Below are 26,456 nucleotides of genomic sequence, written 5' to 3'. Positions count from 1 at the left end.
GGGCGTCATGCGCTGCTCACAAGCAGAGCACAGCTGCCGGAGTACTTACCGGGACTGTTCATTGGAGATCGGGGTGATTATTCATTGCTCTTCAGTAGCGCACAGTGTCAGCCCCCGGCTTCCTGCTGCTGCCGGCGGTCACGTGTGCCGCTACTTAAGAGAAATGAATATTCAATGGATTCATCATTCATTCATCAGGAGACTATTTCATACTGAACTACATTCAAGCGGGACTAGACGAAGAAAACCCTAAAATCATGTATCATGTTATCCGAAACAGTCAGAAAACTAGCCACATATTGGCAGATCCCAGACCTCAGACTATATACTGTGTAAGTTTATAAGCCACTCCAGTGTCAGGAATAGATAGTATGTGACAATACCGTATATACCACTCAGGGAACACTTACCTTTCAGAGATAATTTCCATATTCATACTAAATAATGGCACAGATCTCCCAGACATTATGATTGCACATATCCCTAGTCTTTATACCGATATTGCACTCATTCCCTGCCAGACCGCAGCATGGCCATTAGTTAGAAGCTGCTAATGATCTTTGGAGCAGGTAAGTTTTCCCTGAGTGGTACATATTGGGCCGTCTGAAGACTGAGTTTAGTCTAGGACAATTTGTCTGCACTACTAATTATCAGCTGTTACATTACCAAACTAGGGCAGTCCCTATAGGAGAAAAACACAAGAATTATACTGTATTTTCACATACTATCTATTCCTGACACTGGAGTGGCTTATAAACTTACACAGTATATAGTCTGAGGTCTGCGATCTGCCAATATGTGGCTAGTTTTCTCTTTTGGATAACATGATTCATGATTTTAGTTTTTTTGTCTAGTCTCACTTGAATATAGGTTAATATTAAATAGTCTCCTGATGACGCCTTTGGTGAGGATGATGAAACCCATAGAAATGAGAGAATTGGAGAGTGAGTGTGTAAATGTCACCTCACACTATATACTGAACTGTGGTGTACATGTTTTTTCTATTAGTCACCTATTAACTAATCTTCAGGGGGTGAATTATGGGTATAGTTTTACATTTGGAATTAATAAAGTTTAGTTTTATCCTTTTGTCAGCAAACATGAGGAATGACAAGAGACAACCCATTTAAGAAGATTCAATTTTGGTTAAAACTATTCCAACATTATGAATATAAAAAAGACTTCTCCCCTATGTGACATCTCTGATGTTTATTAACAATTGATTTCCAAGTAAAATATTTCCCACATTAAGAAAATGAAAAAGGCTTCTCCTCTGTGTGACTGCTCTGATGTCTAACAAGAAGCGCTTTCCGGTTAAAACATTTCTCACATTCTGAACAGGAAAAAGGCTTCTCCCGTGTGTGGATTCTTTGATGGCGATCAAGATCTATTTTCCATTTAAAACATTTCCCACATTCTGAACATGAATATGGCTTCTCTGCTGTGTGAATTCTCTCATGTGTAACAAGACTTGAATTCTGAGTAAAACATTTCCCACATTCTAAACATCAAACAGGCTTCTCTCCTGTGTGAGTTCTTTGGTGCCTAACAAGATTCCCTTTCTGGTTAAAACATTTCCCACAATCTGAACACGAAAAAGGCTTCTCTCCTGTGTGAGTTCTTTGGTGCTTAACAAGATTGACTTTCAGTCTAAAATATTTTCCACATTCTGAACATGAAAAAGGCTTCTCTCCTGTGTGAGTTCTTTGGTGCATAACAAGATTGACTTTCAGTCTAAAATATTTTCCACATTCTGAACAGGAAAAAGGCTTCTCCCCTGTGTGAGTTCTCTGATGAGTAACAAGCAGTGATTTATGTGCAAAACATTTCCCACATTCTGAACATGAAAAAGGCTTCTCCTCTGTGTGAGTTCTCTGGTGATCAATCAAATGTGATTTCTGGATAAAACATTTCCCACAATCTGAACAGGAAAAAGGCTTCTCCCCCGTGTGAGTTCTATGGTGATCAACCAAATATGATTTCCGGTTAAAACATTTCCCACATTCTGAACAGGAAAAAGACTTCTCCCCTGTGTGAGTTCTCTGGTGACTAACAAGATGACATTTCTGGTTAAAAGTTTTCCCACATTCTGAACACGGAAAAGGTTTCTCCCCTGTATGAGTTCTATGGTGATTAACCAATTGTGAATTCCGGTTAAAACATTTCCCACATTCTGAACAGGAAAAAGGCTTATCTCCTGTGTGGAGTCTCTGGTGCTTAACACAATATGATTTATTGTTAAAACATTTCCCACATTCTGAACAGGAAAAAGGCTTCTCCCCCGTGTGAGTTCTATGGTGATTAACCAAATCTGATTTCTGGTTAAAACATTTCCCACATTCTGAACAGGAAAAAGGCTTCTCCCCCGTGTGAATGCTCTGATGTCTAACAAGAATCGCTTTCTTGCTAAAACATTTCCCACATTCTGAACATGAAAATGACTTCTTTGCTTTAGGAGCAGTTTGTTTCTTATTACCTCTTTTGTGACTTTGATTTTCCTTAGTAGTCGGTAATGAATCAGAAGATGGGACCTGTTTCATAGGATCAGATGACAGATCTTTGCTGTGAATGGATGATGGTATATCTGGAGTAATAGCAATCACTTCAGTTGTATCTTGTAGGATCTCAAGATTATCAGATTTAAAAATTGAAGAGTTCAGCTGTCCTTCTGATCTCCTGGTACAGTTATCTGCTAAGATAAAAAAAAAAACAATTTTTTTTAATAAAATATCCTTTAGTTTTATATTTTTGAACATTTCTACTTAAACTGTCCATAAAAATGGCAAGCTATGTAAAAAACTTTAATTATTTACCAAGACAATGACAGTTCACAGTCTAATAGAAAACCTTGTTGGATGAGCCAGTAGTGTGTGGTGTTCAACTGTTTGTTCATTCTGCCTCCCAAATATCAAATAAAAAGAAACCAATCAATGTTATGTAGGCGAAAATAATACCAATTCTCATCTCACAAAAAACAAGTCCCCACTCAGGTCCATCATTTGTCAATGGAAAAACAGGTAAGGCAGGTTAGGGTTACTGTTAGGCTAAAGTTAGGGTTAGGCTAAAGAATTAGGCTTTTCTCAATTGTCTCCCAAATAATTTGGTCACGTCAGAGTTTTCTATTTCCAGAAAAAAAATTTAAAAAAATAAAATGGCCCATCAGTATTATAGTACAGAGGAGGCTTATGCACTTTCCTGTTCTGACAGTGAAGCAAGTGCAGTGTCAGATGGTGATGTGGATTTCGAGGGCTTTAGTAGCAGCGACAGTGATAGCTCAGAAATGAGCAGTGATTCTGGTCCATCCTCACACACAAGGACCAGTACAACAAGAAGGACAAATAGCGCTTCTGGAGAAATGTCTCCAGCTCAGGGAACAATGCCCAGTACTAGCGCTGTCCCTAGTGCTCGAGAATTGGCGCACACCAATGTCCAAGGGGCTTTGCCTCTTCATGTAGCATTTCCCAGATGGGAGGCTTCGGCTACTCCATTCATCCCTAATTTTAATGCCATTCCTGGTATAAATGTGGAGGTGGAAAATTTTGGACCAATTATTTTTTTTAATTTGTTTCTGACAGATAGCTTGCTAGAGCATATTGTCCTACAAATTTATATGCGTCCTAATTCATCAGCCAGAATCCATGATCCTATTATGCTAGGTCAAATTTATGGAACCAACTAATGTCCTAGAAATGAAAACATTTTCAGGACTTACATTCGCTATGGGGCTTGTTAAAAAACGAGCATTCAGTCTTATTAGTCCAACCGCCCTGTTCAAGCCACCCTTATGCTTTCTGCCTTTCTTCCTAGGACCCGTTATGAAAGCTTTTACATATATGAGAGGAAAGATAGCCAACTAAACCCACCAGGAGGCCCTACTTATCTGGGGACATCTGGAAAAATCGTTTGGGAGCTGATAACTCCATTTTTACAAAAAGGCTACAATCTGTATGTTGACAACTACTACACCAGCATACCTCTATTTAAAAGTCTGTTTGAACATAACATAGGGGCTTGTGGGACCATTCGCAAAAACCGTCAGGGGTTTCCACAATCATTGGTCAGCAAATAGTTCCGAAAGGGGCAGTCAGGGGCTTTACACAATGGAAAGCTGCTTGTCCTCAAGTTTAAGGATAAAAAAGATATATCCTGAGCTCGATCCACACAGATGCCACAAGGGCCACTGCAGACCAACAGGGATCCACTACTCCAAAACCTGTGTCTGTCATGGACTACAACAAATCTATGGGGGTGTGGACCTTGCAGATCAGGTTCTACAGCCATACCAGGTATCAAGAAAATCATATATCTGGTATAAAAAGTTAGTCATGTATTTGTTTCAGGTGGCCACATAGAATTCTTTTGTATTATACAAAAAAGCCGGAAATGCAGATACTTTCCTTGATCATCAGGAAAAGGTCACTGAAAATCTTGTTTTTGAAAATTTTGTCCCCGCCAATCCTTTAGAATGTGAAGATGTCAGAAGACTCACTGAGCGACATTTTATTGCACTCATCCCAGTAACTGAAACAAGAAAGAACCCCCAGAGAAGATGTCGTGTATGTTCCTAGAGAGGAATGAGGCATGATCCCCGCTATTATTACCCACAATGCCCATCACTGCCAGCCTTATGCCTCCATGACGGCTTTACAATCTTCCACACAGAACCACGTTTTTGAACTGTTTTGACATTCAAGCATTTGGTTTCTTTAGTGACAGACACATTTGAGTAGAGCTGACTTAGGCCTCTTTCACACATCAGGTTTTCGCCGTCAGGCGTGATCCGGCGCTTTTGACAGAAACCGGATCCGGCGAAATGCAATGCCGGATCCGGTTTCCCCCCCATTGACTTGCATTTGCGCCGGATCGTCTGGAAAAAACGGCTACTGTAACGTTTTTTGTCTCCGGCGAAAAAGCCGGACCCACCGGATCCGGCGCGTCCGGCTTTTTCACACAATGAAAGCCTATGAGCGCCGCAATGCGCCTGATCCGGCGAAAGCCGGATCCGGTGGCCGGATCCGTTTTTTTTGGTCTGAGCATGCTCAGTAGCTCTGCCCACAAGACATATATAAAAGCAAGACAGTGGGACCCACAGCCACACCCAACATGCCACCCAAGAAAGCAACCAAGCGCAGCAGGAGAAGGCAGGAGACCACTGCAGCACCATCAGCACCACCACCACCCCAAATGGAGCAGCAAATGGAACATGCTGAGGAGGGGAGTCCAGCAGCAGATGAGAGACGGTAATTATCAAATCCCCCATTCCTCCAAACTAGGGCCATGGAATATCAAGATATTCATTGGCCCTTTGTTTCTCTTTATTCAACAGCCGCCCAAGAGATGCAGCAGCAGCAGCAGCAGAAATGGCATCACTGGCAGCAGCAACAGCAGCAGCAATACCCACAGCCATGGAGTCTGGCCATCAACAGGACAGCACATCTTCTTCTGGGAGACCTCCCTCGCATCGTCAGCGTTTGACGGTAAGTTTTTATTTCCAAAATCCATCATCTCTGTAATATATGTCTATTCATTGCGTTTTATTTCAAAACAGGAATCACAAGATGAAGAGGAGCTCCCAGAAGAAGAAGGAAGGGGTGGACAGACACCTGGAGTGGGCTCACAATTGGTAAGTTTTTTGCATCAAACGCAGAAACACAACATCACACTACACACAACACATAGAAAACAATGTTCTGCAGACCACACACAGCAAACAAATGCCTACATCCAAAGACATAACATTTTTTGTTTTCTTCTCTAGTCTTCCCAATCTGGTGCTTGGCCAAGAGGTCCTCGCAGTGCCTCCCAGGGTCGTCGGCGACAGCAACGCGGCGGTCACCAGCGTGTAAGTATAAATATTTTTGCTTTGTTTTTTTGCACTTTTTATTTCATTTCTTTTGTGGAGGCTAATTATGTTATTTTTGTCTTTTTCTTTAACAGCCTTCACAGCGTGCTCCCGACTCTGACGGTGAGGATGGAGGACTCGATGTGGACCACCTCATCGATCTCGTCAGAGAAAGGGAGCCGCTCTGGAATATGGCTGACTGCCGCCACGCTGACCTTATCGTTACCCGACGACTCTGGGAGGAAATCTGTTCGCTCCTTGTGGGCCGCTGGGAGGACCTCGATGTTCGGGCCCAGATTAAAGAGCGTAAGTATATACAGTACCGGTTGCTTGATGTAAACCAGTGTTTCCCGAACTCCAGTCCTCGTGGTCCCCACGGATCATGTGTTCAGGATTTCTATTTACTATGGAAATCCTGAAAACATGACCCCTGGGGACTATGAGGACTGTAGTTTGGGAAACACTGATGTTGTATACTAACCACTCCTTTCTCGTTTCAGGGAACAGAATTGTGAATCGGTGGCGGTCTGTGAGGGATCGTTTCAAGAAGGAGTTCAATAAAGAGATGCGGGCCCCGAGTGGATCTGGAGGACGCAGGAGCAAGTACAAGTACGCACGAGCCCTTTCGTTCCTCCGGGAGACAATGCTCACCAGAAGGTAAATATTACACACCACATGTGACAAAAAAATGTTAGATGTAACTTTTTTTTTTCAGCCAGGGCCATACCATGTCAGTATTTTAATTGTTTTTTTTTCTCTTTATTCCACAGCACGGTGAGCAACACTCGGGAGCCTGCACGATTGGACCCTTCTGAGGCGATCCCTGAGGAGACCGGCACCGAGGGACACTTCGACCGCCCCGGTACATCTGCACCTTCCCAGCCTTCCCACACATTCGACCCATCTGTCCCATCCACCAGCACAGGAGCATCGTGGCCGCCTACATTACATGAAGCTGCTGGTGAGGAGATCGCTTTCCCTTTACCCCACCCTTCTGCCCCTGCCACCTCTAGTACACCTGCGGGTACTGGGCGGCAGCGGCAGAGGGGTCAGGAAAAGAGTTATGCGCAAGAGTTCTTGCATCTGAATGCATCTTTCCAGAACTGTCTAAAAGTCTTGTCAGAGCAAATCTCCGCAGGCTTTCAGCAGATCAACTCCAGCATTCTGGAGGTGAAGACACTTCTGCAAACCATGCATTCAGAAGCAAGATCTTCGCCAAACCACACCTTTTTCAGGTCTGTTGTGGAGCGCATGGCAACACTATCTCCTACCCAGCAGATGCATGTAATGCATTCGTGCCACGGTGCTCTACAGCAGGTTACCTCCCAACCTCCACCTCCCACCACTGTAGTTCCTCCACCTGCACCCCCTCCAGCCACTTTCCATCCTCCCCCTCCTATTACATCTGCACCCCCTCCAGCCACTTTCCATCCTCCCCCTCCTATTACATCTGCACCCCCTCCAGCCACTTTCCATCCTCCCCCTCCTATTACATACCAGCAACCTCACCAGTACCAGCAACCTCCCCAGTACCAGACATCTCCCCACTTCCAGCAACCTGCCCCGTACCAAACTCCTTCCCCGTACCAAACTCCTTCCCCATACAGCTTTCCATCAACATCATCTGCTCCTACAGTCCCTGCCCAACCCTCCACTCCACCGCCCACCACCTCTTCTGCCTCCCACATGTCCACCCATTCTGTAGCTTTTTCCACACCTTCACCTCTAACTGTTCCTTCCCCACCACGATCCCAGTCCTCTCTCCACACACCCAGTGTCGAAGTGTCCCGCAGCCCCTCCAGCAGTATTTCCACCCCACACTACACAGATTTGTAATGTGTGTTTTTTAATAAAAATGCCCATTGGGTTTAAAACCTGTATTAAAAAAGTTTTTTGCACTTTAAAAACATTTTACAAAAAAAAAAAAATTTAAATAAAAGTTAAATTATCGTTTCACAATGGTTGTCTGTCATTTCTTTCTGCGGCGAACTATGTTTAAAAAAAAGGTTAAATACAGGGTATTTCAAAGGTAAAAAGGTATTCAAAACCAGGTATATAACTGTGGGTAAATTTTAGCTTTTTGCCACAGTTGTGTTCCTGGTTGTGTTTGAAGCAAAGTATTTCACCTAAAAAGTTGTGTTTATTGTTGGTGATTTCCTAACAATGTACACAACTTTTGTTAAAAGGTGAAATACTTTACATAAAACACAACCAGGTACACACCTGTGGCCTAAAGCTAAAAATAGAGACCATGACAAGATAGCCAACTTTGGTTGGCAAAGGTATATACTGTTGGTCCAGAAGGTACACAAGTTTGGTTAGGGCACAAATCTTTCACACTCTGTCATCCTGCCAGTGTACTCTGCCTTGAGGTGACATAAAGTATAGTGCAAAATTGTCCCTCATTACTGAAACCGTCACAGAACTTCTAGTGGTAATATTTCCAATGACAACATCCATCTTCGCCAGTAACTTGCTCTTCTCTCCAACCTGCACTTTCTTCTCTACAACCTGTCAAAGAAGGGCTGTAGGAACATGCTATATATAGTTTTCCAGTAGCCAATCCCGTTCGGAAGGCCACAAGGGTCAATTTTAAAAACCGGATCCGGCGTAATCCGTCGAAAAACGGATAGAAAAACGGATGAACCGGATGAGACGGATCCGGTTTTGTCTGTCAAGAACAAGACGGATCCGGCAGAAAACCGGATCCGGCACATCAGGTTTTACAAAACATTTGCTGGATCCGGCATTCCGGCACGACGCCGGATCGCGCCTGACGCCGAAAACCTGATGTGTGAAAGTAGCCTTAACAATTTCCGGGGGTAGGTGGGGGGGAGGTCTCCAGAGACACGAGCTGGGCACAATATATTGGGCACTACCATGACATTGCTACAATTTTTGCTCTGAAACTTCTACGTGTTTCTGGAAATCATCCATGTAGTGAAAATGGTCACTATATCCCTAGATGAATTCCCAGAGGGATGTCATTTCCAACATGGGGTCACTTCAGGGGGATTCTGTTGTTCTGGCACTTAGCGGCTCTCCAAAGTGTCATAACAGCAGAATCCCCCTGAAGTGACCCCATTTTGGAAATGACACCCCTCTGGGAATAGAAAATGACCCCCCTCTGCGAATTCATCTATGGGTGTAGTGACCATTTACCTATCTATATATTTTCCAATGTAAAATCTGGGGTTAAAACAACATTTTAGTGGTAAAAATGTAATTATTTTTCTTCACTGCCCAATGGAATCCTCCATGAAGTGACCCCATTTTGGAAATGACACCCCTCTGGGAATAGGAAATGTCACCTCTTGCAAATTCATCTATGTACACCCATAGATTTACCTATGATGACCATCTACCTATTTTCCAATGTAAAATCTGTGGTTAGAACAACATTTTAGTGGTAAAAATATAATTATTTTTTCTTCACTGGCCAATGGTATAATTTTCTATGGAACAGCTGTGGTGTCAGTATGCTCACTGCGCCACTAGAATAATTCATTCAGGGAAGTATTTGGTAAAATGCAGTCACTTTTGGGGCTTATGCTTATCCGGCACCTCAGGGGCTCTGACAATGTGACATGTCACCCATAAACAATTCCAGCAAAATCTGCTCTCCAGTATGACGCTCCTTCCCTTCCGAGCTCTGCCATGCGCCCAAACAGTGGTTTACCCCCACATATGGGGTGTCAGAATACTCAGGACAAATTGAACAACTTTTGCGGTCCAATTTCTCCTGTTACCCTTTGGATAAAAAATGGAGGGCGAAAAGATCTTTTTTTTTTTTTTTAAATATTTTTTATTTTCACGTTTCTACGTAATTAACTTCTGTGATGCACTTGGGGGTTCAAAGAGCCCACCACACATCTAGATAAGCTCCTTGGGGGTCTAGCCAAAAAATGGGGTCACGTGTTGGGGGTTTTCACTGTTTAGACACGTCAGAGGCTCTGACAATTTGACATGTCACCTACAAACAATTCCAGCAAAATCTGCTCTCCAATATGGCGCTTCTTCCCTTCCAAGCATTGCCATGCGCCCAAACAGTAGTATTCTCCCACATGTGGGGTATCGGCGAGCTCAGGAGAAATTGCACAACAAATTGTATGGAGCAATTTCTCCTCTTACCCTTATGAAAATGCAAAATATGGGGCAAAAAATGAATTATTTGTGAAAAATGTTTTTTTTATTTCGACGACTCTAAGTTATAAACTTCTATGAAGCACCTGTGGATTCAAGGTGCTCAACACACATCTGGATAAGTTCCCTAAAGGGGTCTAGTCTCCAAAATGGTGTCACTTATTGGGGGTTTCCACTGTTTAGGCAGATCAGGGGCTCTCCAAACGCGACATGGCAACCGCTAATTATTACAGCATATTTTACATTCAAAAAGTCAAATGGCGCGCCTTCCCTTCCGAGCCCTGCCGTGCGCCCAAACAGTAGATTTCCCCCACATATGGGGTTTCGGCATGCTCAGGAGAAATTGCAAAACAAAATGTATAGTCCATTTTCTTCTATTACCCTTACGAAAGTAAAAAAAAATTAGGTCTAAAGGAAAATTTTTGTGATGGTGGGATCTGACACTGACGTTCCTTGAGCTTGAAGTTCACCTTTTGTTTAGAAGTTTTTCTGGGCTCTTTTGTTACCATTCGTATTATCCATCTCTTTGATTTGCCATGAATTTTCCTCCTGCGGCCACGTCCAGGGAGGTCGGCTACAGTCCCATGGAGCTTACATTTCTGAATATTATGTGCAGCTGTAGTCACAAGAACATCGAGCTGCTTGGAGATGGTCTTATAACTTTTACCTGTAACATGTTTGTCTATAATTTTCTTTCTAATCTCCTGAGACAACTCTTTCCTTCGCTTCCTCTGGTCCATGTTGAGTGTGATACACACCATGTCACCACACAGCACAGTGAGTATCTGTAGCCTCTATACAGGCCACTCACTGATTCCAGGATTGTAGACACCTGTGATGATAATTAGTGGACACACCGCGATTTATCATGTCCCTTTTGTCACATTATTTTCAGGGGTACCATCATTTCTACCCAGGCCTATTTCGCGAGTTTCATTTTTTTTTAAATTCTCTGGAAGCATGGCTGAAAAGCAATGTCTGACTTTCATTTGTTCATTTTCAGAAATGCTTTATTTATTATTACTTTTGTCAGATTCAAGTTATTTCTGTCACCATTGTGGGTTTTTCTGTCATTAAACGAGGGGTAACAACAACATTGACCCTGTGTGTATAGATTATAACCATCAGTGAATTTATAAAATGGAATCACTTTATGGGGATTTCGATTATTCTGGTTTTCTGTCATTTAGTTATATTAGGGCTTCTGCATATGGTGTGTCCAATCTCATCTGGGATCTGTTCCTACTGTCCAGCTGGAGTAATCTGCTCCCTACTTCAGCCAATTGGAAAGTACCGCACCCTACTAAAGCGCAAAGCACATGGCCGGAATCTGCCAGATACAGCGCTGTTCTCCTCTGGTTCAGTCCTCTGTGCTCAGCTCCTGGCTTGAGTATTTGTTTCCTGTTGTGACTGTGGCCCGTTTACTGACTACTCTTGTGTCTTCTGATTCTGTCCTTCTGGTTCTGACCCAGCTACCTGACTATTCTTCTTGCCATCTAACTCCACAAAATAGCAGGTAACACCATGGTCCAAGCCTAGGGGTCCCAGTGTAAGTCCAGATTCCATGTAAGGATGTTATAGAGCGATGAGCAAGGCAATCCTTGGGATATGGAAAGCAGAGAAGATAGGGCCAACCAGCAAAATGTCACCGGCGATGGCGGCGCCTGCGCAGTAGCATCTATAAGTAAGAGATAGAGGTTACTGGACAGGAGCCGCTGGTGTCATTTTGCTGGATGTAATTTTTTTTCTAAGCCTCACAATAGCCCCAATATTATAGGCATTATCAGCAATAACATCAATGCTATTATATGCATTATGTAATAATGGGGGCAGGTCAGTGAGGGATCAGCGACCTGTCATAAGCCAATACAGATGAATATGTAATCAGAGCACCACATAAAGCCCCACCCACAGCCCCGCCCACAGCCCCGCCCCAGAGCACGAGAATCTCATTAACTGAAAACTACAAATACAGATTACACAACAGTAAACCAGAGTTGCCCTCATTTATGGTGGACCATTGGAGCTACTATGAATCCTGAGCAGAAGATTAGAGAAAATATTATTGCTCCCCATTTCAGGAGAGATTGTGCAGGAATCTGAATTCCTTAGGATGAAAAACAATGTAATTTATGACGTGGAGTGAATCCATGACACCAGGGCTGGAGCCAACACATCTCCTGCAGGCGGGAATAAATGTATATTACAGCCATCGGCCACACACAGCTTAGAGAGGTGAGTTGTGAAAGACTCGCCAGGATTTCAGTACCGCATTACTCGCCGAGTACCAAATCCTAACGAGTATACTCGCTCATCCCTAGGAACCATGAGACATTCAGCAGCACAGAAGGGAGATTCATCCGATAAGATCTCAGGGATCTAGGAAGCCAACAGCATCATTACCCTCCGCTTTCTCTTACAGGCCCAGCATAAGATTTTTCTTCAAGTGATTTTCTATCTTGTCAGCACATTCTACGTACGCTGTCATTTGGCTTTATAGTTACAGATCTGGGCAGGTAACGGTCAGTTTTTTGAGGTGGATGGATCCTCCAGGTTCTAAGTTCTATAGAAAAGGGCTATCAATGCCCAAAGAAATTTGAACAGTTTTGGGTGGAGGAGAATGTTGTGGTCTAGAGGCAAAATGGTGGTCATGGTAATACGGCCGGACTACATCACCGATAAAGCAGCCACAGCCGGTGACTAAGAGGAATCTGTGACTTCTCTGCATTCAGTGGTTACTACTCACCTGGGTAGTCATATGTGGGAATCTCCTCTTTACACCACTCATCACCCCTCACATATGTCTCTGTAGTATTAATATAGGTGAGATCTTCACCCTGAAACAAATATTGTAAAAGTCACAGACAGATGGAGAAGTCCCATCTATGATCAGCTCTAATCCTGCCATCTCCACCGCTCTCATTACACAAGTATAAAACGTATAATACTGGTGGATAAAACAAGACTGAGCACAAGACCTTCACAGCCGTCTACACATCATAGGGGAGATCTCCTGACACCTTCTCTCCATCTACCTGATGATCCTGAGGAGCACTGGGATCTTCTTGGTTACAGTCCTGTGGAAGAAGAGGACGGGGACATCTCTCTGGTGTTGTCCTCTTACTGGATAGATCTGGAGGAAACACATACAGGGACTGAATTCATCCTCTACATACAGATAATTATAGGCCGTGTGTATTTAGTCCTGTCTATTACCTGGTGATGTGAGGGGCTGGGGAACCTCCATTATGACGTTCTTGTACAGATCTCTGTGTCCTTCTAAATACTCCCACTCCTCCATGGAGAAATAGACGGCAACATCCTGACACCTTATAGGAACCTGACACATACAATGATACCGTCATCCCCCGATCCCTTCATAGCGTTACTGTATAATGTCCCAGCATTCCCAGCAGTGTCACCTCTCCAGTCAGCAGCTCAATCATCTTGTAGGTGAGTTCTAGGATCTTCTGGTCATTGATGTCCTCATGGATCAGGGGGTGAGGTGGAGGCCCCGTGATTGGGCTCAGGGGTCGTCCCCATCCCTCAGACACAGGGTCCTGACAGCGATCACTAGAGGTCTTCTTCACCACTGTGTAATCCTGGTTATGGAGAGACACATTAATAAATCTCACTACAGACATTCCCAGAGTCCTCACCTCTCCAGTTCTGTCCATCTGTTATTCCCATAGATAAGAATGATGTAATGTGACGTCATCAGAATCTCTCACCTCTCCAGTGAGACGGAAGAGGATCTCTAGGGTGAGGTGTAACATCCTCTCCGCCATCTTGTCTCTGTCCATATCCATCCTTGGTGGGTAAATCAGGAAAATTCTCTTTTGCAGATCTTCACTGAGAGGATCCGATATTGTAGAGACCTGAATGAGAAGAAGATGATCCGATGTAACACCATAAGAATCCTGTGTAATAATACAATTACTGGAGATAATACGGGAAACATATGAGGAGATTTATTATCTTACAGGGTTTAGTTTTCTTCCCTGACATCTACTAATAAAACCTATATATTTAGGCCACAGACAACAAGCAGTTTCCTCCTCGGAGTCGGCAGCTGAACACGTTCCTCATAGACTCATCTTCCATAACGCTAATTCTCGTCTCATTACCGACACTGGAATCGGCATTAGCAATACTGCAGGAGAGATTCATTACACGCGACATGAGAAATAACTCCTTCATGATGAGGACGACATCTTCATCTTCTACTGCGGCTCTAGAGACAGATTTGGCCAGAGTCGGTCACTGCCTCCATCCCCACCGGCCGTCTATATGAAGGTTCCCCGTCTTCCCCGCACTGGAATCTTCTCTCCCGTTAGATCTCAGCTCTGAGTCACACACAGAAGTTTGAGGCTTTTCTGGAAGAACAGGACAGGAGAGATCTGAGGCCGATGTCTCCATGTACAGGGTTTCCCCTCGGGATAAGAGGCTTTTCTATCCCTTTCCCCCAATTAGAGGGGACACCTGTGGATATCGGGCTCTTTACCGGCTGCAGTCGTGGGGGATTTACTCGGTAACGTGGACGTTGGACAAACGTCACCATCAATTCCCATCAGAGTGAAGGAACATCGCTCCTCTATTCAGCTCTATGGATCCGGGATGAAATCCACTGCGGCCCCTGCAAGAAAAGAGCGAAGTCTGGTGAGACCCCCGAGGCCGGAGATTTCTACAGCTGCTCTGTGCGCACAGGACCTGTGATGAGGTCACAGGGGGGAGGAGTCAGGGGTCACATGATCAGGGGCCTCAGTGTGTGCAGGACTCTGCTGTGCTGGTTGTCATGGTGCTGGATGAGGGGAAGTTTCTGTGTGGGGTCAGGAGGGGTTTACAGGGTGGATGTAGCGGAGCCGCGTGTGTACAAGGTGTACGGAGCGGAGCCGCGTGTGTACGAGGTGTACGGAGCGGAGCCGTGTGTGTACGAGGTGTACGGAGCGGAGCTGTGTGTGTACAAGGTGTACGGAGCGGAGCCGTGTGTGTACGAGGTGTACGGAGCGGAGCCGTGTGTGTACATGGTGTACGGAGCAGAGCCGTGTGTGTACAAGGTGTACGGAGCGGAGCTGTGTGTGTACAAGGTGTACGGAGCGGAGCAGTGTGTGTACGAGGTGTACGGAGCCGCGTGTGTACGAGGTGTAAGGAGCGGAGCCGCGTGTGTACGAGGTGTACAGAGCGGAGCCGTGTGTGTACGAGGTGTACGGAGCGGAGCTGTGTGTGTACGAGGTGTACGGAGCGGAGCCGTGTGTGTACGAGGTGTACGGAGTGGAGCCGTGTGTGTACGAGGTGTACGGAGTGGAGCCGTGTGTGTACGAGGTGTACGGAGCGAAGCCGTGTATGTGTGGACCCCTCTGTGTAGTCTGTATACCCCCATCTTCGGGCGCAGACCCCTCTCTGTACTCTGTACACCCCCAGCTTTGGTCACAAACCCTTGTGTATGCTGTATACACCCATATACCCCCAGCTTCGGTCGCAGACGCCTCTTTGTACGCTGTATACACCCATATACCCCCAGCTTCGGTCGCAGACCCCTGTGCATACTGTATACACCCAAGTACCCCCAGCTTCAGTCGCAGACCCCTGTGTATACTGTATACACCTGTTTACCCCAAGCTTCAGTGACAGACCCCGCGTCTCACACTGTATACACCTGTATTCCCCCAGCTTCCGTCACAGACCCCTCTGTGTATGCTGTATACACCCGTATACCCCCAGCTTCAGTCTCAGACCCCTCTGTGTACGCTGTATACACCCGTATACCCCCAGCTTCAGTCGCAGACCCCTCTGTGTACTCCATATACACCCGTATACCCCAAGCTTCGGTCACAGACCCCTCTGTGTATGCTGTATATACCCGTATACCCCCAGCTTCAGTCACAGACCTCTGTGTTCACTGTATACACCTGTTTATCCCCAGTTTTGGTAGCAGACCCTTGTGTACACTGTATACACCCATATACCCCCAGCTTCAGTCGCAGACCTTTGTGTATACTGTATTCACCTGTATACCCCCAGCTTCAGTCACAGATCCCGCGTCTCTCACACTGTATACACCTGTATACGCCCAGCTTCAGTCTCAGAACCCTGTGTGTATGCTGTATACACCCGTATACCCCTAGCTTCGGTCACAGACCCGTCTGTGTATGCTGTATACACCTGTATACCCCCAGCATTGGTCGCAGACCATTCTGTGTATGTCATACACACCCGTATACCCCCAGCTTCGGTCGCAGACCCCTCTGTGTACGCTGTATACACCGTATACCCCCAGATTCAGTCACAGCCCCCTGTGTTCACTGGATGCACCCGTATATCCCCAGTTTTGGTCGCAGACCCCTGTGTATGCTGTATACACCCGTATACCCCCAGGTTCGGTCGCAGACCCCTGTGTACGCTGTATACACCTGTATTCCCCCAGCTTCAGTCAAAGACCCCTCTGTGTATGCTGTATACACCCGTCTATCCCCAGCTTCGGTAACAGACCCCTGTGTACGCTGTATACACCTGTATACCCCCAGCTTTGGTCACAGACCCCCCCCGTGTATGCTGTATACACCCGTATACCCCCAGCTTCAGTCATAGACCCCTCTGTGTATGCTGTATACACCCGTATATCCCCAGCTTCGGTAACAGACCCCTGTGTACACTGTATACATCCGTATACCCCCAGCTTCGGTCGCAGATCCCTGTGTACTCTGTATACACCCATATACCCCCAGCTTCGGTCACAGACCCCTCTGTGTATGCTGTATATGTAAGAAAAAGTTCTACTGAGAGCTGGAAGAGTCGGGAAGAAGTTCCACAGACGATCTCTTATCAAGCTGAGGTTGAAGTTTATTCGGAGATACACGGCAAAACAGATTCAGAATAACAGAGGAGCTGGAATATGCGGGCAAAAACAGGGATTCAGACGGGCAGAGATTCGCTAGGAAGTCTGGCGATGATAAGGCTCTGTGCCCTGGCCATGGTGAGGCACAGTGGCATGATGGCGATGGAATGGCCCCGATCGACAGTAACAGTGGCTTCTTATACATTATCAGAACAAAGAAAGCTGCATTTTGCCGCAGAGGGCGTTAACATTATAATTCTAAGGCGTTTTCATGGTAATCTACAGAGACGTGGTTTAGAACAGAGAATATAATGACATAATACGAAGATATTAATTAACTTTTCTCCAAGCAAAACTAAAACCCATAAGTCATTGGTATCTATGGCTACTGTCCTAAAATCTTATCATTGTCTCCAATCTATGTCCATAAATTCTTACATCCTGACATTCTAATTACTTTACTTTTTGCTACCACACTATCACGTATAAGCATATTGACCATATATTTAGTGACCTGTGGCCCTATTGATCCAATCTTCCTCTATGCACATCTACTGAAGTTGGTAAGAGACATGATCTCATTTTCCATCCTCCATTAAGTACATTTTATTAGCTCTTTTGTAAAAGTTGAATCTTCTCTAACTTTTGACAAGATGACTGCTAGAGACAACATGGCCGCTCAGTATATTATGGCTGACCATTCTCTTACAAGTCCCCCTCTTGTACTCTATCCAGAGTACAACATACAGTACTGTAATATTCATGGGTGAATTATTGAAAATAAGAATATTGAGGTAATTCAGCGCTTTATGCACGTGTGTGTAAGGCAAAAGTCCCTAAAAATAGCACAATCACATAATAAAAAAATAATTCAAATAGTCCCGAAAAAAAATAAGTTGCACAATAGTCTGCACAATAGTCAAGTCTTTTGGTCTTTTTCTTCTCATTCTTTGTCTTCTGGATTTTCCTGATCTCCCCCTCTCACACTATCAGAGTCCCACTGTATAGTGTGAAACATCTTCTCCTGATCATCCAATAGTTTCATGGTCCCAGGAGTCGAATATGAAAATCTTCAGCTGACCTGGAAAAAATAGAAAAAAAGTGGAGTATCAGTCCTTACCAGAAAACTCAGTAAAAATAATTAAGAAGTCTACACTGATTGATATGAACCATTTAACACCTTTGCAGCTTGAAATTTGAGCAAAGACTTAATCATTGTTGTTGGGATGTAAGGCACTAGCCTGTCCCCTTCAATGGGCAGGGACTCAAGGGAATTGAACAGGGATGAGTCTCCATCCTTCTCCTGTGCCTTTATGAGATCTTGCAGAGGAGAAAAGACAAGGGGGGGCTCACGGGGTTGTTTTGTGACTGCAGCGATGATTTCTTGAGGATATTTGTCATCGCCTGTGAGTGCAGCCTCCTTGGCTGCGTGGTCTACATATGCATTGCCAAGGATGTGGGGGTCAGGAATCAACCTCTGGTGTCCTTTGATTTTACAGAAGGACCATAATTTTGGGAATTCTTTGCCCCTATGCTCAATTCGTTTAAGAATTTCTGCATGCTGCAAGGGCTTATTCTGAGAATCAACCATCCCCCTAAGGGCCCATACATTAAGATACAGAGTGAGTGATGACACGAAATATGCGCTATCACTGAAGATATTCATTGGTTCTGTACACACGAGAATGACCTGTAAAGCTGCTTCCAACTCAGCTCTTTGAGCGGAGAAATGACCAGGGAGTTTATACTGCAGCAGCAATGGCTTAGCTGGAAACCACACAGCGAAGCCTGTGACGTAATGCCCCTCATGCCAATAGCGAGCTCCGGCAATATAGGCACAAGGGATTCCCTCTTGAAAGTCTGCTCGGAAGGGAGAGGGAGTGATATTAGCCTGTTCAATTTGACAATCGTGAGTTTTTCCTGCATATTGCATCATCTGGGCTAAGTGATATTTCTCACCCACTTCGACTTGTAAGTCTCTAGTCTCAAAATCAATGATCCATTGGGCCATTCTCTGTGAATTAATACCTGAAGCTTTTCCCTTCAGCAAAGTTTTTAAGGTGACATGCGGGGTATGTAAAATTAAAGGAGCAAATCCCACTATATGCTTCACTTGATTCACAGTCCAGTGCACGCCCAGTAGGTGCTTCATGCACTGAGTGAATCCTTTTTCCACGGGGGTAAGCAACCTGGAGTAATAACCTAGGGCATACAACTGACACTAGACACTTCTGGGCTTTCTTTGGGTCATTTTTGTAGGAGCACCGAAGAAATAGAAATATCACCAGTGTGAGTCTGAATGTAAAAAGGCTGGGAAGGGTCAGGGTTAATCAATGCAGCAGCTGCCGTAAGGGCGCGCTTCAATCCCTCAAAAGCCTGTAAGGCGGTTCCCTCCACATTAACAGGGTCAAAGTCATTATCAACATTTTTCAATAAATCATACAGTGGTTTAGCCAAATAAGCAAAATCTTCAATGAATTCTCTGGAAAAATTAATAAGACCCAAAAATTTTCTGAGCTCAGTGATATTGGTTGGTATGGGAACAGCCTGAATAGCTTTAACCCTGTCATGCATGGGTTTCTTTCCTTCTGCTGAGACAGACACACCCAGAAATGTAACCTCTGATTTCATCAATTGTACTTTATCTAGACTCATTTTGAGCCCTGCATCTTGTAAAGCCTGACAAACATTTTCAAGGGTTTCTCTGTGTTCACCTTCATCGACAGTTTGAATCAATAAATCATCCACATACTGTAAGACTTTGTCTCCGTAGCCAAGGGGTTCTAACATCTGAGCCAATGCCTGATCGAAATACACAGGAGAACTGTGAAATCCCATGGGCAACCGCGTGAACAAGTATTGCACATTCTCAAAAGTGAATGCGAAGCGGAGGGCAGATTCAGGTGTTAGGGGTACTGAGAAAAAGCCATTTGCAATGTCCAAACAAGAAAACACTTTACAATCACTCCTCAGCTGTGACATAACTTCAGGGACAGATGCAACAAGGTGAGCAGCTGAGGGAGTGTACTTATTTACAAGTCTCAGGTCTACTACCATTCGAAAACTGCCATCTTCCTTTTTTAAAGGTAGAATAGGACTATTACATGGAGAATTACCTTTTACAACAACACCTTGTTTCTCCAATTCACTGACTGCTACTCTTATGTAAGGGATTGCATCCTCAGGAATACGGTACTGACGCTGGAAAGGTGGCAGTTTTTCACCATCAATTTTAACCTGAGTTTGCATTAACCCACAATCAGTTTTCTTTGAGATCCACAATTCAGGGAACCTCTGCTTCAATTCATTCTTTAAAGCATCATTGTCAGCATTTTCAACATTCTCACTATCACATATTCCGAAACTAGCATTGGGTAATTTATGACTCTACTCTTCCTCCTCCACAGGAACAATTACAGAAATCAACAATTCCCATTGCTCCCAAAACATCAGTTCCCAAAATAGTATACCGTAACTGTGGGTTTACCCTAAAAGTGCATCGAAGACCCCTTTGCGTCGATCCCCCTGTGTCCTGAAATCTCAGGTTCACTGGATGACTTTTTACTGCTTGAATACAGGAGCCCCCAAATTCTAACAAAATTGTTAGTCTCAGGCAGTCCAGGGGGTGACTGCAGTTTGTGTCTTGTTACTAACTGGCTACGTCGATGGTGCCGTCAGGAACGATTTGGATTTATGGATCACGGAGTGAATTACCTTTACGATGGACTACTTGCTAGAGATGGGGTGCACCTTACGAAGACTGGAAAAGATATATTTGGAAGTCGCCTTGCTACACTTGTAAGGAGAGCTTTAAACTAGAACAACATGGGAAGGGAAGCAAAAGACCAGAAAAAGCCATACATCTGACAAATACTATTGAGAACTCTGCTATTAGAAGTGGAAAGGAAGAACAAAGACAAAAGAATCTAAATAATAAAAATATTGGAGAAAGAGAAACCAATCACAAACTAAAATGTTTCTATACTAATGCACAAAGCATGGGCAACAAACAAGGAGAATTGGAACTACTAACACAGGAAAAGAAATATGATGTCATTGGAATCACTGAAACTTGGTGGGATGATACACATGATTGGAATACAAGACTAGAAGGATACAACTTATTTTCAAGAAACAGACTTGATAAACGAGGAGGAGGTGTCGCATTGTATGTTAGAAACGCGTATATCTGCACAGAGATTGAAGCTTCAGAGACTGGAAGTTCTGTGGAAACTGTTTGGGTAAGAATACAAGGACAGAACAATGGAAAGGACACCATTGTAGGCATTTACTACAGGCCGCCTGTGCAAGCTGAAGATATGGATGAACTCTTTATGCATCAAATGGCCAAGTTCTCCAAAAAATATGACATAGTTGTCATGGGAGATTTCAACTATCCAGACATTTGTTGGGAATCTCTCTCAGGCAAAACTAACAGGTCAAGGAAATTCTTATCCTCTCTTGCTGACAACTTTATCTTCCAAAAGGTAGGGGAGAAAACAAGGGGAACTGCTACCTTGGATCTAATCCTTATAAACAGGGAGGAAATGGTTGAGGAGGTAAAAGTGGCTGGGACCCTAGGAGGTAGCGACCATGCTATTTTAGAATTTTGGATAACTAGAGGAGGAAGACCTGTGAAGACTCAGACGTCAAGGTTAGATTTCAGAAAGGCAGATTTTAAGGGATTCAGAAAGAGAATTGGTGGGATCCAATGGCTGGATATCCTTAAAGACAAAAATGTCCAGGAAGGATGGGAAATCTTGAAAAATGAAATTCTCAAAGCACAATTGTTAACAATTCCGAAAAGAGGGAAGAATAGGAAGCATTTAAGGAAGCCAGGATGGATGAACACAGAACTTAAACACATGCTAAAAAGGAAGAAAAACATGTTTATAAAATGGAAAGAGGGAGGCATATCTAAAGAAGAATATAATGCTGTCTGCAGAACCTGCAGGGCACAAATCAGATTAGCTAAAGCTGACAATGAATTGAGGCTTGCAAGAGATGTCAAAAGCAATAATAAAGGATTTTGGGGATATGTCAAAAGTAAAAGAAAAGTCAAAGATGCTATAGGATTTTTACAGGATGAAAATGATGAAATGGTAAGACAGGATGTTGAGAAGGCCGAACTTTAAAATTCCTATTTTGCATCTGTTTTCTCTCAGAAAGGAAATGTAACATCAACTGTTCTTCACTGTCCTATTAAGGGAATAGAAGAATCCAGGATATCTATAAACAGAAAGATAGTGAGGAAACACTTAGCTAACCTAAATGAATTCAAGTCACCAGGTCCAGATGAATTACACCCCAGAGTACTGAAGGAGATAGCAGAAGAAATTTCTGAACCCCTCTCCATAATCTTTGAAAATTCTTGGAGAACAGGAAAAGTCCCAGAAGACTGGAGAAGAGCAAATGTTGTTCCTATTTTCAAAAAGGGGAAGAAGGTGGACCCAGGCAACTATAGGCCGGTGAGTCTGACTTCTATACCAGGAAAGATCTTTGAACAAATTATTAAACAACATGTATGTCAATACCTGGATAAGAATGAAGTGATTAAACAGAGTCAGCATGGGTTTGTAACTAATAAGTCATGTCAGACTAACTTAATTTCCTTCTATGATGGAATCACTGATTGGGTGGATCAAGGAAATGCTGTAGATATAGAATCATAGAATCATAGAATCATAGAATCATAGAGTTGGAAGGGACCTCCTGGGCCATCTGGTCCAACCCCCTGCTCAAAGCAGGATTCGCTAAATCATCCCAGTCAGATGTCTGTCCAGCCTCTGTTTGAAGACTTCCATTGAAGGAGAACTCACAACTTCTCATGGCAGCCTGTTCCACTCATTGATCACTCTAACTGTCAAAAAGTTTTTTCTAATATCTAATCTGTGTCTCCTCCCATTCAGTTTCATCCCATTGCTTCTAGTCTTTCCTTGTGCAAATGAGAATAAAGTTGATCCTTCTACAATGTGACAGCCCTTTAGATATTTGTAGACAGCTATTAAGTCTCCTGTCAGTCTTCTCTTTTGCAAACTAAACATTCCCAAATCCTGCAACCTTTCCTCATAAGACAGGGTTTGCAGACCGGTCACCATTCTGGTCGCTCTTTTCTGAACTTGCTCCAGTTTGTTGATGTCTTTTTTAAAATGTGGTGCCCAAAACTGGACACAATATTCCAGATGAGGTCTGACCAAAGAGGAGTAGAGGGAAATAATGACTTCACGTGATCTAGACTGTATGCTTCTGTTAATACATCCTAGAATTGCATTTGCCTTTTTTGCTGCTGCATCACACTGTTGACTCATATTCAGTCTGTGATCTATTAGTATACCCAAGTCTTTTTCACATGTGCTGTCACTTAGCCCTATTCCTCCCATTCTATATATGCTTTTTTCATTTTTATTGCCCAGATGTAGTACTTTGCATTTCTCCCTGTTAAAAACCATTCTGTTAGTTGCTGCCCACTTCTCCAGTTTATTTAAATCTTTTTGAATCCTCTCTCTCTCTTCTCTAGTATTAGCTATCCCTCCTAGCTTTGTGTCATCAGCAAATTTAATCAGTTTACCCTCAATTCCTTCATCTAAATCGTTGATAAAGATGTTGAACAATACAGGGCCCAGGACAGAGCCCTGTGGTACCCCACTTGAGACATTCTTCCAACTGGATGTGCAGCCATTTACGACCACTCTTTGGGTCCGATCACTACGCCAGTTATGAATCCACCTAACAGTTGCCTTGTCCATTCCATACTTAGTCATTTTTTCAATAAGGATTGTATGAGAGACTTTGTCAAATGCTTTGCTGAAGTCAAGATATACTATATCTACAGCATTTCCTTGATCCACCCAATCAGTGATACCGTCATAGAAGGAAATTAAGTTAGTCTGACATGACTTATTAGTTACAAACCCATGCTGACTCTGTTTAATCACTTCATTCTTATCCAGGTATTGACATACATGTTGTTTAATAATTTGTTCAAAGATCTTTCCTGGTATAGAAGTCAGACTCACCGGCCTATAGTTGCCTGGGTTCACCTTCTTCCCCTTTTTGAAGATAGGAACAACATTTGCTCTTCTCCAGTCTTCTGGCACTTCTCCTGTTCTCCAAGAATTTTCAAAGATTATGGAGAGGGGTTCAAAAATTTCTTCTGCTATCTCCTTCAGTACTCTGGGGTGTAATTCATCTGGACCTGGAGACTTGAATTCATTTAGGTTAGCTAAGTGTTTCCTCACTATCTTTCTGTTTATAGATATCCTGGATTCTTCTATTCCCTTAATAGGACAGTGAATAACAGTTGGTGTTACATTTCCTTTCTGAGAGAAAACAGATGCAAAATAGGAATTTAAAAGTTCAGCCTTCTCAACATCCTGTCTTACCATTTCATCATTTTCATCCTGTAAAAATCCTATAGCATCTTTGACTTTTCTTTTACTTTTGACATATCCCCAAAATCCTTTATTATTGCTTTTGACATCTCTTGCAAGCCTCAATTCATTGTCAGCTTTTTGTCAGCTAGTCATATAGTATATCTTGACTTCAGCAAAGCATTTGACAAAGTATCTCATACAATCCTTATTTAAAAAGTGTCTAAGTATGGAATGGACAAGGCAACTGTTAGGTGGATTCATAACTGGCTTAGTGATCGGACCCAAAGAGTGGTCGTAAATGGCTGCACATCCAGTTGGAAGAATGTCTCAAGTGGGGTAGCACAGGGCTCTGTCCTGGGCCCTGTATTGTTCAACATCTTTATCAACGATTTAGATGAAGGAATTGAGGGTAAACTGATTAAATTTGCTGATGACACAAAGCTAGGAGGGATAGCTAATACTAGAGAAGAGAGAGAGAGGATTCAAAAAGATATAAATAAACTGGAGAAGTGGGCAGCAACAAACAGAATGGTTTTTAACAGGGAAAAATGCAAAGTACTACATCTGGGCAATAAAAATGAAAAAAGCATATACAGAATGGGAGGAATAGGGCTAAGCAACAGCACATGTGAAAAAGACTTGGGCATACTAATAGATCACAGACTGAATATGAGTCAACAGTGTGATGCAGCAGCAAAAAAGGCAAATGCAATTCTAGGATGTATTAACAGAAGCATACAGTCTAGATCACGTGAAGTCATTATTTCCCTCTACTCCTCTTTGGTCAGACCTCATCTGGAATATTGTGTCCAGTTTTGGGCACCACATTTTAAAAAAGACATCAACAAACTGGAGCAAGTTCAGAAAAGAGCGACCAGAATGGTGACCGGTCTGCAAACCCTGTCTTATGAGGAAAGGTTGCAGGATTTGGGAATGTTTAGTTTGCAAAAGAGAAGACTGACAGGAGACTTAATAGCTGTCTACAAATATCTAAAGGGCTGTCACATTGTAGAAGGATCAACTTTATTCTCATTTGCACAAGGAAAGACTAGAAGCAATGGGATGAAACTGAATGGGAGGAGACACAGATTAGATATTAGAAAAAACTTTTTGACAGTTAGAGTGATCAATGAGTGGAACAAGCTGCCACGAGAAGTGGTGAGTTCTTCAATGGAAGTCTTCAAACAGAGGCTGGACAGACATCTGACTGGGATGATTTAGCGAATCCTGCTTTGAGCAGGGGGTTGGACCAGATGGCCCAGGAGGTCCCTTCCAACTCTACGATTCTATGATTAAAACTGAGGCTCCTGTATCGATGAGGATGTCTTCCCAAGGCAGCCCCTCTATTCTCCCTCTGACATAAGGTCTACCGTCCCTGCCCAGGGAAAGGGGGGCAAGGAGGGTAAGGGGAACAGGGGGAGCACTCCATTAATCAGTGTTACCTGCGGTGGGAAGCCCAAAAAATCCATCATCCCCATCTGGGCATGGCTTCCGTCCAACAGCTGCCATCTCCGCCCCAAAGAGATCCTTAGTCAGGGTCCGGTCCTCATGTTCCCGTAGCTCCTTGATCAGGGGAGCGTAGGGACGAGGAGGAGCGACCCCTCCCTGAATGACATGGACCTCCGGGCACGGATGAGTGAAAGCCGTTGGGGAAGGAACAGGAGCAGAAGGCACCTGTAAAACTGGGTTAACCATTTGAAGACCATTATACTGCTGATACTGCCTAGGGTCATTCACTGCTGGATACGGAGGTCTAACTCCGAAAGGTGGTCTGGAGAACTCCCGCGTCTGTTGGGGTTAAATGGTGCCCGGGGTTCTCGGGGAACAATCCCTGGCACAAGGCTGGGACAAAAACGTCTAACATGTCCCAGATGTCCACAAAAGTAACACAAGGGAGGACCCCTCATGGGATCCCTTGGGGGCTCTGCCGAACGGAACCTGCCCATTCTCGGTACCTGGCCGTACCCCCCTGGAACCCCTGGCCTCCCCGAATCAGCAGATACACCCCGAGGTGAATGGTACGCAAAAACATTAGACTCATCACCCCTCACCTCGGATTGCATCGTCCTAACAAAACACTCCTTTACTTTCCTCCCAATTAGGCAACATTTTTTTTAATAAATTTAAGATGGACCAGGAACATTTGGCCTAGGATTTTTTTCTCTCGGGGTTGAAGCAGCATCACACCTAACCTAGGGTCTGCATGTGCTGGAGCTGTCGGGACAATATATCTTTCCTCAACTGTGTCTGCATAAGCTGGAGC

The 26,456-nt window shown here is 43.9% G+C and overlaps 1 protein-coding gene across 1 annotated transcript in view; it reads right to left on the bottom strand.

The window, feature by feature from the left end:
- Positions 1-1,190: 1,190 nt before the first annotated feature.
- Positions 1,191-26,456, bottom strand: part of LOC141076223 (uncharacterized) — a 46,741-nt gene continuing 21,475 nt past the window's right edge. The window contains 1 exon segment of the mRNA XM_073563580.1: positions 1,191-2,385. Coding sequence (XP_073419681.1) covers positions 1,248-2,385 — 1,138 coding nt within the window. The 3' untranslated portion in view covers positions 1,191-1,247.

This window comes from Dendrobates tinctorius, unplaced genomic scaffold, assembly GCF_039654945.1.
Source record: "Dendrobates tinctorius isolate UK_male_01 unplaced genomic scaffold, ASM3965494v1 ptg000395l, whole genome shotgun sequence".
Lineage (NCBI taxonomy): Eukaryota > Metazoa > Chordata > Amphibia > Anura > Dendrobatidae > Dendrobates > Dendrobates tinctorius.
Note: the sequence above shows the minus strand (reverse complement) of the source record. Positions and strands in the feature narration are given on the sequence as shown.